Below are 13,320 nucleotides of genomic sequence, written 5' to 3' on the forward strand. Positions count from 1 at the left end.
GACGAGGGTCCACGTCTCACTCTGTGTCAGAGAGTCTCTGTCTTGTTGAGGACAGTTTGGACGTCATCCTGCAGGTTCAGATCTTCACTCTGGGTCCAGGTTTATCTGTGATCCTCACTGTTACATAAGCAGCTGATCCAGAAAGTCTTAAGCAGTTAATTATAGTCTTTACCGGCTGTATTTAAAGGAGTCCTGTCCTCTGAGACTCTGTCCTCTGATCTAAAGTCTCTATATTCTACTGAATGTATCTGTATTTAAAGGAGTCTGTCCTCTAGGGGGCGGGACTAGAACGTCCTCGAGGACTCACCTCTACGATCATCCGCAGGTCTCTGACGTACATCCTCTCGGTCTCGATGATCTCCATGATGACCCGGTCCAGGTAGGTCAGCTGAGGGTTCGGCGCCATGCTCCTGCTGATGGACGGGGACGCCGGGTGGCGCTGGCTGGAGAGGCGGCTCGGCGTGGATTCTTTGTTGTTGTTGTTTTGTATGAGGCCGAGGCTGCGCCCCTTAAAGGCAGGCTCCCGGCGTGGCCCCGCCCCCCTTAAGCGCCCTGAAGTTTGTGCAGGGATGAAGTCCAGGTCCACGTCGGAGGTCTGGGTGGTCGGCGGCGGGACGAGGTTGTCGTCTCGGGAGGATCCGGAACCAGAGGACAGAGTGGAGATCAGGCTCGCCGGGCGGTGGTCCGAAGCCTCGGAGGGCGTGGCCTCATTACTGCTGATGGAGGCGGCGGATAAGCGGGAGGAGTCTGGGGGGGGGGGGGAGACAGATAGTCAGGAAACTGTTTTAATGAAGAGATCTCCATCAGAAGAGTTCTTTGATTAGCTGATCAGGATCATGGTCCTGAACTTTTAAACTCAGTACTGAGGAGAACTAAATCAATCGTTTTGTTCTGAAATGTTTTGTTCTGAAACTGCAAAAACAAACAGTGACCCTTAAACCCTAGAACCTCCTAAACCCTGACCCTTAAACCCTAGAACCTCCTAAACCCTAACCCTTAAACCCTAGAACCTCCTAAACCCTCACCCTTGAAGTGAATGTGAAAACCTCCAACTTCCCTCTTTTTACACAATCCAAGTCCAATAGTGCTCACTGACGGCTGACTTTCACAATAAGAGTCAGTGAGGAGATGTTTCAATATAAAAAGAGGAGTTCGTTTTTTGTTCCTGAGGATCTGAAGTGAGAATAATGAGTTCTGTTTCGAGTCGAAATGAAGAACTGACAATCATCACGACTCCAAACATCTGGAATGTTTCACCTTGTTTTTATCTGTTGAGGAATTTAAAGGATCAGGTTTGTGAAGGAGGAGGAGCAGGAGGAGGAGGAGCAGGAGGTTCCCTCATTAATCATCTGATCACACCATTAACAACCATTGATTGAGGATTTGTTGTGGTCACAGTTTGATTTGAGGAACATGCTGTTGATTCTCTCTCGTCACACGACTCTGAGCTCAGATGGAAACTTTAACCATTTTAACAGAGACATTTAAATAATTTTAATGAATAAATATGTTAAAACAAGTGCAACAAAGTAAAAACAATCATGAAGTCATGTTCCAATGTAGATATCACACATGCTAACGTACTATGAAGCTAAACATGATAGCATTTGACACTAGCACTATAAATGTTTAGAGGTTTAAGGGCTTCTTGTTCACGTTATCATGCTAAATGATTCATGTTCACTTGTCAACCAAACGTGCAAATGATTTTTATCTAAATTTAGATTTTTCCACCTCCAAATAACCAACTTCCACCAGTTAGCGTGCTAACAGCTAGCTAACCAGTGCCTCATAATTTACACGAAAACATCGTGTGTGGAAACAGACAAGTTTAACGTTAGCGAACATACCGGCTAACCACTCAGAGGGTTTAGCTAAATATCTGAGCAGCAGCGATACTGACAGTTCACCTGAGACACAGAACACAACAAGCAGCAAACATTAGCAGCAGAAAAACACAGAAGAAGAACTCATTCACTGCCATGAAATGTTCAAAGTAAGCTAGCTAAGTAAGCTAACGAATGTTAGCAAACTCAAGCTAACATGTTCAACATTGCACATTAAATGTTAGCGTGAAATAAACATGGTAATAGCTTAAAGTTAGCATGCTAACTCGGTTAAGTAAGAAAACAAGTAAAACAACAATCTATTTTTTATAAAATATATTTTAATGAATCAAATATGGCCGACTGCTGTGAGGAAGTGACACCAACTAAACTTATATTATAGTTATAACAGTATTATGTTATTATTAGTGCTGGGCAAGTTAACGTGTTATTATCGCGTTAACGCATTCATTAATTAAAGCCGACAATTATGTTATCGCGCGTTAACGCATTTTTTTATTTGTAAAGTGCGTTGCTCACTGGCAGCGGTGGAGGAAGTCTTCAGACTGCGTTGGTGCAGCGTGTGGGAGGAGTTTAGTTAAACTAAAGCAACACAAGCTAACATGCTACAGAGAAGTTTAGAGAAACTAAAGCAACACAAGCTAACATGCTACAGAGAAGTGGAGACAAACTGCAGGTTAGTGTTGTGGAAGATGTCGGTCTGAGGAACGTTCTCAAGCTGCGTTCACGTCAAGAATGAGCTCAGAAAGTTCATGGAAAGATTAACGTGAGACAACATCCGGTTTCTTCAGACAAACATCCGGTTTTCAGAGTAAGATGCCAACAAAGTATGAATTATATTCACATTAAGTATGAAACATGCTGCCTGCATCTCATGAACCAAATGTTATTGCCCTTTGTTCATATAGCAGCACTTTAAAATAAAAGTGCACAATACACTACTTTATAATTCATTATTGAACTTTGCCATAACAATGAGATTAATCACAAAAAAATCCATGTGATTAACCGCGATTAAATATTTGAATCGTTGCCCAGCACTAGTTATTATATTATACAATAGTTGTTATTATTATGTTGTTCTTATGTTATAGTTGTAATAGTTACTATGTTATTATAATATAGTAATACTTAGTCAGACCTCGTGTAATAAACAAAAGCAGCTCAGCTGTGAGATTCTCCCATTCTGTTTATGTGTCCTGAATGCATCATTAACAGCTCAGTGTTTGTTAGTTAGTTTGTTTGTTGGAATGAAGATGAAGCTCATTTTCTTCTTCAGGCAAATCAGAAAAGCACACAAGAGTGTGTGCTTGAAGGAAAACAAATTCAAACTGGACACACACAGCAGGAAAAGGACTTGTTGACTCCATGTGACACCATGAGAGCGTGTGGACCAATCACAGCTCAGCGTTTACTTTCAAACACATGTGAACTTTGACCTCTGCTGCAGTAAAGCAGAGATCTGATGGAGAGTTCATGTACACACGGAAAAGTGGTAAAACTAAACGTTCTGATAAAACATGACTTTAAGAGTTTAAATAAAGTTTTCTGTCGTCTGACGACGCTCTGCAACGACTCACCCAACCAGACAAACACTCGTCTGAGCCGACACTCCTCCACGATGCTGCTGAAGGAGGTCTTCACCTCCTCCTCTGAACACGAAAACCTCACCTCACCATAGCCTCACCTCCTCCTCTCCTCTGATAACCCATCACCTCTCACTACAAACTCCTTCTCAGACGTTACAACAACTTTCAGGTTTCCTGAAGGCTCCAAAATGAAGAGAGACACATGGACACACCTCCTTTAACGACACAGAGAGGAGGAGGAGGAGCAGGAGGGGGAGCAGGAGGGGGAGCAGGAGGAGGAGGAGGAGCAGGAGGAGGAGGAGGAGGGGGAGCAGGAGGAGGAGGAGGAGGAGCCAGGAGTGGGAGGAGAAGGAGGAGGAGCAAGAGTTGAGAGAGGAAGGAGAGGAAAAAGGAAAAGAACAGTAGGAAGAGGAGCAGGAGGAAAAAGGGGAGAAGTAGAAGTAGAAGTAGAAGAAGAACCATGGTCAAGTGACAGACAGGTGAAGAGACACCTGTTGAACAGACTCACTCTCTAGATTTCTGCTCATCATCAGATATTAATGTGGAGATTAAACTGATGAGTTTATCTCCTTCACTGAGTCCAGATGTTCAAACAGCTGTTCTCACAAACAAACAGTTAGATCACATGACTTGTTATGACGAGATCAGCAGCTTCTCTCTTCAATCCCTCTGAACTTTATTCAACACGCTGCTTAAGAACAGATAATTATCATTAAACTTATATTTTTAATGCAAAGCAAGAGGAGACTCTGCTGTTTCATCTGCTGCGCGCGCGCGTGTCTGTGTGGACACCTTTGTAATGACATCACTTCCTGTCTGGTAACCACCCCCCCCGTGGAGGATTATCAGAGTTCCTGCTGAGGGAGGATTAACCCCTCGTCTCCCAGCTGCTCACTGAACCAGGTCTCTGTACAAACCCAGTTTATCCTTAAAGGTCTAACTCCTACAAACCACACCACCATGAACCACACCACCATGAACCAGTCCACACCACCTCGAACCACACAACCATGAACCAGTACACACCACCATGAACCAGTCCACACCACCATGAACCAGTACACACCACCATGAACCACACCACCATGAACCAGTCCACATCACCTCGAACCACACAACCATGAACCAGTACACACCACCACGAACCAGTACACACCACCATGAACCAGTACACACCACCATAAACCAGTCCACACCACCATGAACCAGTACACACCACCATGAACCAGTACACACCACCATGAACCAGTCCACACCACCATGAACCAGTACACACCACCATAAACCAGTCCACACAACCATGAACCAGTACACACCACCACGAACCAGTACACACCACCATGGACCAGTACACACCACCACGAACCAGTCCACACCACCATGAACCAGTACACACCACCATAAACCAGTCCACACCACCATGAACCAGTCCACACCACCATGAACCAGTACACACCACCATGAACCAGTCCACACCACCATGAACCAGTACACACCACCACAAACCAGTACACACCACCATGAACCAGTACACACCACCATAAACCAGTCCACACCACCATGAACCAGTACACACCACCATGAACCACTACACACCACCACAAACCAGTCCACACCACCATGAACCACACCACCATGAACCAGTCCACACCACCATGAACCACACCACCACAAACCAGTCCACACCACCATGAACCACACCACCATGAACCAGTCCACACCACCTCGAACCACACAACCATGAACCAGTACACACCACCATAAACCAGTCCACACCACCATGAACCAGTCCACACCACCATGAACCAGTCCACACCACCATGAACCACACCACCATGAACCAGTCCACACCACCACAAACCAGTCCACACCACCATGAACCACACCACCACAAACCAGTCCACACCACCACGAACCAGTCCACACCACCACAAACCAGTACACACCACCATGAACCAGTCCACACCACCATGAACCACACCACCATGAACCAGTCCACACCACCATGAACCAGTCCACACCACCATGAACCAGTCCACACCACCATGAACCACACCACCACAAACCAGTCCACACCACCATGAACCAGTCCACACCACCACGAACCAGTACACACCACCACGAACCAGTACACACCACCATAAACCAGTCCACACCACCATGAACCAGTCCACACCAACATGAACCAGTCCACACCCCCATGAACCAGTACACACCACCACAAACCAGTACACACCACCACGAACCAGTATAAACACTTGTTGCCATGGTGGTCACGTCAGCAGAGTGCTCCTCTCTTATGCAACAAAGTCAATTGGATCTCTCACTCTAAAAACTACACTACCCATGAGCCTCAGGGTCTGTTGCTAAGGAGACGTCTCCATCCAGAGCATCAGTAACGGACTCTGGATCAGCTGTTGAAGCACCAACCAGACTCTTCACAAAAACAGGATTTAAGGAACAACTTTGTCTCCAGTTACACACACACACACACGCACTCTAAAATCCCAGCCTACCTTGAACAGAGCACTGAGACAGAAAGAGACGGGGGTCAGACAGAAACCAGGACTCCTCTGGTCTATCCAGGTCTGAGTGTGTCCAGGTCTGTTCAGGTCCGAGTGTGACAATCTACCTGCAGCTCTGGCATGAGGGGGGGGTGAGGGGGGCGGGGCTTAATCCAATTGGCCTCAGTGTGAGGAGCAGACCTGCCACCTGCTGGACTCGAGTCATGATCTCAGGGCTGACTTGTGTTCTTGAGGTTTTCTATGATGACATCACAGTGCTTCATCTGATGATAATAATCTGGAGGATAAGTGAAGCCTGTTGCGTAACAATAATCAATGATTGATTAGTTCCTGTTTGAGAGAAACAAGCTCAACAATGAACTGAATAAATGATTACTGGTTTAATGATGACAGTAGTAGTGGGAGCATACTGGAGTGTTGACTCAGTGACATCATCACCACCATCATCATCAACAAATATTGATGAAGCAGGTGTGTCTCAAAGTCGTCTGGTTCGTCGTCGTCTGGTCAGCTAGAGTCATCTAGTGTCCGCTAGAGTCCGCTAGAGTCAGTTTGTGTCCGTCAAGAGTCAGCTAGAGTCAGCTAGAGTCAACTAGAGTCAACTAGAGTCCGCTAGAGTCCAAGTGTCCGCTAGAGTCCGCTAGAGTCAGTTAGTGTCCGCTAGTGTCCAAGTGTCCGCTAGAGTCAGCTAGAGTCCGCCAGAGTCAGTTAGTGTCCGCTAGAGTCAGCTAGAGTCCGCCAGAGTCAGTTAGTGTCCGCTAGAGTCAGCTAGAGTCCGCTAGAGTCAGCTAGAGTCAGTTAGTGTCCGCTATTGTCCGTCAAGAGTCCTCCAGTGTCCGCTGGAGTCCAAGTGTCCGCTAGAGTCCGCTAGAGTCAGTTAGTGTCCGCTCGAGTCAGTTAGTGTCCAAGTGTCCGCTAGAGTCCGCTAGAGTCCGCTAGAGTCAGTTAGTGTCCAAGTGTCCGCTAGAGTCAGCTAGTCAGTTAGAGTCAGTTAGTGTCTGCTAGTGTCCGTCAAGAGTCAACTAGAGTCCGCTAGAGTCACCTAGAGTCTAAGTGTCCGCTAGAGTGAGCTAGAGTCCGCTAGAGTCAGCTAGAGTCAGTTTGTGTCTGCTAGTGTCCAAGTGTCCGCTAGAGTCCGCTAGAGTCAGCTAGAGTCAGTTTGTGTCCGCTCGTGTCCGCTAGAGTCAGTTAGAGTCAGTTCGTGTCTGCTAGTGTCCAAGTGTCCGCTAGAGTCAGCTCGAGTCCGCTAGAGTCAGCTAGAGTTAGTGAGTCAGTTAGAGTCAGCGAGAGTCAGTTAGTCAGTTAGTGTCCAAGTGTCCGTTAGTGTCCGCTAGAGTCCGTTAGTGTCCGCTAGAGTCTGCTAGAGTCAGTTAGTGTCCGCTGGATGCAGCTAGAGTCAGTTAGAGTCCGTTAGTGTCCGCTAGAGTCAGCTAGAGTCAGCTAGAGTCAGTTAGAGTCCGTTAGTGTCCGTTAGAGTCAGCTAGAGTCCGTTAGAGTCCGTTAGTGTCCGTTAGTGTCCGTTAGTGTCCGTTAGAGTCAGCGGGAGTCCGTTAGTGTCCACTAGAGTCAGCTAGAGTCCGTTAGAGTGCGTTAGTGTCCGTTAGAGTCAGCTAGTGTCCGCTAGAGTCTGCTAGTGTCCGCTGGATGCAGCTAGAGTCAGTTAGAGTCCGTTAGTGTCCGCTAGAGTCAGCTAGAGTCAGCTAGAGTCAGTTAGAGTCCGTTAGTGTCCGTTAGTGTCCGTTAGAGTCAGCTAGAGTCAGCTAGAGTCCGTTAGAGTCCGTTAGTGTCCGTTAGTGTCCGTTAGTGTCCGTTAGTGTCCGTTAGTGTCCGTTAGTGTCCGTTAGTGTCCGTTAGTGTCCGTTAGTGTCCGTTAGAGTCAGCGGGAGTCCGTTAGAGTGCGTTAGTGTCCGTTAGAGTCAGCTAGTGTCCGCTAGAGTCTGCTAGTGTCCGCTGGATGCAGCTAGAGTCAGTTAGAGTCCGTTAGTGTCCGCTAGAGTCAGCTAGTGTCCGCTAGAGTCTGCTAGTGTCCGCTGGATGCAGCTAGAGTCGGTTAGAGTCCGTTAGTGTCCGCTAGAGTCAGCTAGAGTCAGTTAGAGTCAGTTAGAGTCCGTTAGTGTCCGTTAGTGTCCGTTAGAGTCAGCTAGAGTCCGTTAGAGTCCGTTAGTGTCCGTTAGTGTCCGTTAGTGTCCGTTAGAGTCAGCGGGAGTCCGTTAGTGTCCACTAGAGTCAGCTAGAGTCCGTTAGAGTGCGTTAGTGTCCGTTAGAGTCTGCTAGAGTCCGTGCTGAGTCTGTCTTCTCCTAAACTACCATCTCCGTCTGTTTCGCTCTTCTTCACACTTTAAAGACGTCACCGTGTTCTGATTGATGATGAATTATTTTCACTATTTTCTGATGTTTTTACAGTTTAAATGTTCAGATCAGCTGACGGTGCAGATTTAATTCAGAGACTACAAACTCAACTCAACAAGTACTGGATCAGAACCAGAGTCCATTCACAGATGTTAACAAACTAGACCAGAAGCTGACAGAGACCAGCGAGTAGCTCTTCTGGAGCTCACAGACAAATCACATGATCTTCCTCGGGAACCAACTCTCTGTGAAGTACAACTGTCCAAAAAACAATCGACTCAGAGAATATTAAGATCAATAAAGATAGTTTTACACTAAAGTAGCTCTTTGGAAAATGTTGACTGTTTTTTAGACAGACGTCTCAGACAGACAGACAGACAGCTCAGAGAGACAGACAGACAGACGGCTATTGTCCTCTGTGTTTCTGGTGTTATTGATGCGAGAGCTGCCGGTTCCCTCCACCAACGACAACAACAAGGACTGATCTGTGACAGACGGACAGACAGACAGAGGACTGGACCAGCAGACAGCAGCACTGCTACCAAGAGTGACGGTTGGGTTATGAGTTATAACCAAATAGCTTAATTAGTATAAAATCAAATCATTTTTTTCAAATTTTTGTTAAATCAATTATGATCCCTCCGGTTCCCTCTCAGGTAAACACCGTTAGCCCTTTAGCTTTGTTAGCGCACTAGGGCCAAAGCCTCCACCCTGCTGCTTGTACAGCTTCATGACATTGAACGCACCGCAGCATGTTCTGGAGCTTTCACTCACATCTCATGATCATCTTCAGAGGCAGAGAAGCCGTCAGGAATTTAACTTTCAATTGATCGACTGAAAGTTCATCAGCAACTCATCAGGTGGTCCAATAAGCACGGTTTGTCTTCTTCTGTGGTATTAACCTGAATGTACTAGGTCACCGTTACCATGGCGACCACAGCCAGGTGAAGAAGAAGAGTTTCTTACCTTCGTCCATCGAGGTGTCATAGGAGGAGCTGTGAGATCCTTCAGGCATCACACAGGAACCTAGACAGGAACACACTGATGAAGATGTTACTCTTCATCATCCTCACTCTGTGTGTGCGTGTGTGTGGCTTGTCCTGTGTTTCACTGTGTGTTCACTGACTGCAGGTTTCACGGTAAATCTTTGGGTCTGACTCATTAAAGTGAGCTGAATGTGTCCCTGAACGCATTACCACCTGATGACCTTTAATTTAAAGCACCGACAGACATACACACACACACACACACACACACACACACACACACACCGACAGACACACACACACACACACCGACAGACACACACACACACACACACAAACACCGACAGACACACACACACACACACACACACCGACAGACATACACACACACACACAGACAAACACCGACAGACACACACACACAAGGAAGATCAGCTGTTTTATTCCTCTTAATATTAAACTGTTAGAGAAGTTTAAAAGATGAACTTCATCACTTCCTGTTTCGTTGTTGTTCATCTACGTGTGTGTGTGTGTGTGCGTGTGTGTCTGTATGTGTGTTCTTTACAGTCAGCTGTCTCACGGACGATGAAGGCAAAACCAAAACAAACCTGTGAAAGCTGAAGAACCGGAAAGACCGTCTGTAAGAGACAACATGAAGTGATGTTTATCTCTCTCAAACACTCTGACGTCTCACGAACGTCTCACTAAGGTCTCACCAACGTCTCATTAAGGTCTCACGAACGTCTCATTAAGGTCTCACCAACGTCTCAATAAGGTCTCACCAACGTCTCAATAAGGTCTCACCAACGTCTCATTAAGATCTCACGAACGTCTCATTAAGGTCTCACTAACGTCTCAATAAGGTCTCACCAACGTCTCAATAAGGTCTCACCAACGTCTCAATAAGGTCTCACCAACGTCTCATTAAGATCTCACGAACGTCTCATTAAGGTCTCACTAACGTCTCAATAAGGTCTCACCAACGTCTCATTAAGGTCTCACGAACGTCTCAATAAGGTCTCACCAACGTCTCATTAAGGTCTCACTAACGTCTCAATAAGGTCTCACTAACGTCTCATTAAGATCTCACCAACGTCTCATTAAGATCTCACGAACGTCTCAATAAGGTCTCACCAACGTCTCATTAAGGTCTCACGAACGTCTCAATAAGGTCTCACCAACGTCTCACCAACGCCTCATTAAGGTCTCACGAAACGTCTCAATAAGGTCTCACCAACGTCTCATTAAGGTCTCACGAACGTCTCATTAAGGTCTCACTAACGTCTCACCAACGTCTCATTAAGGTCTCACGAACGTCTCAATAAGGTCTCACCAACGTCTCACTAACGTCTCATTAAGGTCTCACTAATGTCTCACTAAGGTCTCATTAAGGTCTCACTGACGTCTCACTAAGGTCTCACTGAGGTCTCACCGACGTCTCACGAAGGTCTCACTAACGTCTCACTAACGTCTCATTAAGGTCTCACTGACGTCTCATTAAGGTCTCACTAAGGTCTCACTGACGTCTCATTAAGGTCTCACTGACGTCTCATTAAGGTCTCACTAACGTCTCATTAAGGTCTCACTGACGTCTCACTAACGTCTCATTAAGGTCTCACCAACATCTCATTAAGGTCTCACTAACATCTCATTAAGGTCTCACTAATGTCTCATTAAGGTCTCACCAACATCTCATTAAGGTCTCACTAACGTCTCGTGAAGGTCTCACTAATGTCTCATTAAGGTCTCATTAAGGTCTCACCAACATCTCATTAAGGTCTCACTAATGTCTCGTGAAGGTCTCACTGACGTCTCAGGAAAACGAATTCAAACTGCAGACTGGACACACACACACACACACACACACACACACACACACACACACACACACACACACACACACACACACACACACACACACACACACACACACACACAACTAATGAAGTTGCATATGAAGCCTTTATATTAATCATGTTTCATTCTAAGTTCCTTGTGTTTTCATCAACGGTCCACACGCAGACCGACAGGTCGCGATTGCTCGTGTGACTCGGTGTAATCGCGGGTTCCGTTGGGTTCTATCTGTTCCACCGTTCTGCTCTGTACCTGGTGGAACCTCAGAGCAGTCCGGGCTCGTTTCCGTGTTGCTCCGCTGGCTCTTGCGCGCTCGTAGGGCGTGTTTCTGGTCGCGAGCGGAACAGTTAAAGTTTAAAGTCAAAGTTCTCTTGTTGCTTCTCTTTTCATATCAACACCGAATCAAAGATCGAGTCCGCGTGGTTCATGTTGACGAACAGCGCGTGTTAGCAGAAGAACGTCTTTCTTCAGACACGCGCGTGATCCGTAACAGTGAAGGTATCTAAACGGAGATTTGTTTTGTGTTCTTTAAACGGTTTAAAGTGAACAATCACTTCCGTGTAGACGTTCCCTCGGAGCCGCTTCTATAGCTGTGAAGCTGTGAATGAAGAGTGGCGCGTGAACTCACCTCGTTCTGCTTTAATTACAACTTGTTTCACAGCTTCTGCTCCTCTGCAGCTGGACACTCACTCACATCCAGCACACCCTCTGCGCATGCGCCTCATTTCAAACACGGTTCTCCAAGAACACCTCACAGGTACTCTCACCTGTACTCACATACCGCAGTAAAAGTACTTATGACACAGTGTACAAATACTCTGTTTAAAGACAAAGTACAAAAGTTAAAGTACAAAAGTATTAGCATCAAAATATACCACAAGGTAATAGTACTACATGTACCTCTGAGGTGTAGCACAGTTTAAAGTACTATATGTACCTCTGAGATGTAGTACAGTTTAAAGTACTATATGTACCTCTGAGATGTAGTACAGTATAAAGTACTACATGTACCTCTGAGATGTAGTACAGTATAAAGTACAACATGTACCTCTGAGATGTAGTACAGTGTAAAGTACATGTACCTCTGAGATGTAGTACAGTATAAAGTACAATATGTACCTCTGAGATGTAGTACAGTATAAAGTACAACATGTACCTCTGAGATGTAGTGCAGTATAAAGTACAATATGTACCTCTGAGCTGTAGTACAGTGTAAAGTACAATATGTACCTCTGAGATGTAGTACAGTATAAAGTACAATATGTACCTCTGAGATGTAGTACAGTATAAAGTACAATATGTACCTCTGAGCTGTAGTACAGTGTAAAGTACAATATGTACCTCTGAGATGTAGTACAGTATAAAGTACTCCATGTACCTCTGAGATGTAGTACAGTATAAAGTACAATATGTACCTCTGAGCTGTAGTACAGTGTAAAGTACAATATGTACCTCTGAGATGTAGTACAGTATAAAGTACAATATGTACCTCTGAGATGTAGTACAGTGTAAAGTACAATATGTACCTCTGAGATGTAGTACAGTATAAAGTACAATATGTACCTCTGAGATGTAGTACAGTATAAAGTACAATATGTACCTCTGAGATGTAGTACAGTGTAAAGTACAATATGTACCTCTGAGATGTAGTACAGTATAAAGTACAATATGTACCTCTGAGATGTAGTACAGTGTAAAGTACAATATGTACCTCTGAGGTGTAGTACAGTATAAAGTACAATATGTACCTCTGAGATGTAGTACAGTATAAAGTACAACATGTACATCTGAGATGTAGTACAGTATAAAGTACAACTTGTACCTCTGAGATGTAGTACATTATAAAGTACAATATGTACCTCTGAGATGTAGTACAGTATAAAGTACAACATGTACCTCTGAGATGTAGTACAGTATAAAGTACAATATGTACCTCTGAGATGTAGTACAGTATAAAGTACTATATGTACCTCTGAGATGTAGTACAGTATAAAGTACAACATGTACCTCTGAGATGTAGTACAGTGTAAAGTACAATATGTACCTCTGAGATGTAGTACAGTTTAAAGTACAACTTGTACCTCTGAGATGTAGTACAGTATAAAGTACGATATGTACCTCTGAGATGTAGTACAGTATAAAGTACTCCATGTACCTCTGAGATGTAGTA

General features: G+C 45.2%; 1 protein-coding gene across 1 annotated transcript in view; it reads right to left on the reverse strand.

The window, feature by feature from the left end:
• LOC306792924 (pleckstrin homology domain-containing family G member 3-like) overlaps nt 1–11,844 on the reverse strand; it is a 30,987-nt gene extending 19,143 nt beyond the window's left edge. Inside the window, exons 1-3 of the mRNA XM_079290292.1 lie at nt 11,779–11,844; nt 9,277–9,336; nt 308–747 (exon numbers count right to left, since the gene is read on the reverse strand). Of these exons, the coding sequence (XP_079146418.1) occupies nt 308–747; nt 9,277–9,325 (489 nt within the window). The 5' untranslated portion in view covers nt 9,326–9,336; nt 11,779–11,844. The remainder of the gene's footprint in view (nt 1–307; nt 748–9,276; nt 9,337–11,778) is intronic.
• Nucleotides 11,845–13,320: the final 1,476 nt, after the last annotated feature.

This window comes from Melanostigma gelatinosum (genome assembly GCF_949748355.1).
Source record: "Melanostigma gelatinosum genome assembly, chromosome: 19".
Classification (NCBI taxonomy): Eukaryota; Metazoa; Chordata; class Actinopteri; order Perciformes; family Zoarcidae; genus Melanostigma; species Melanostigma gelatinosum.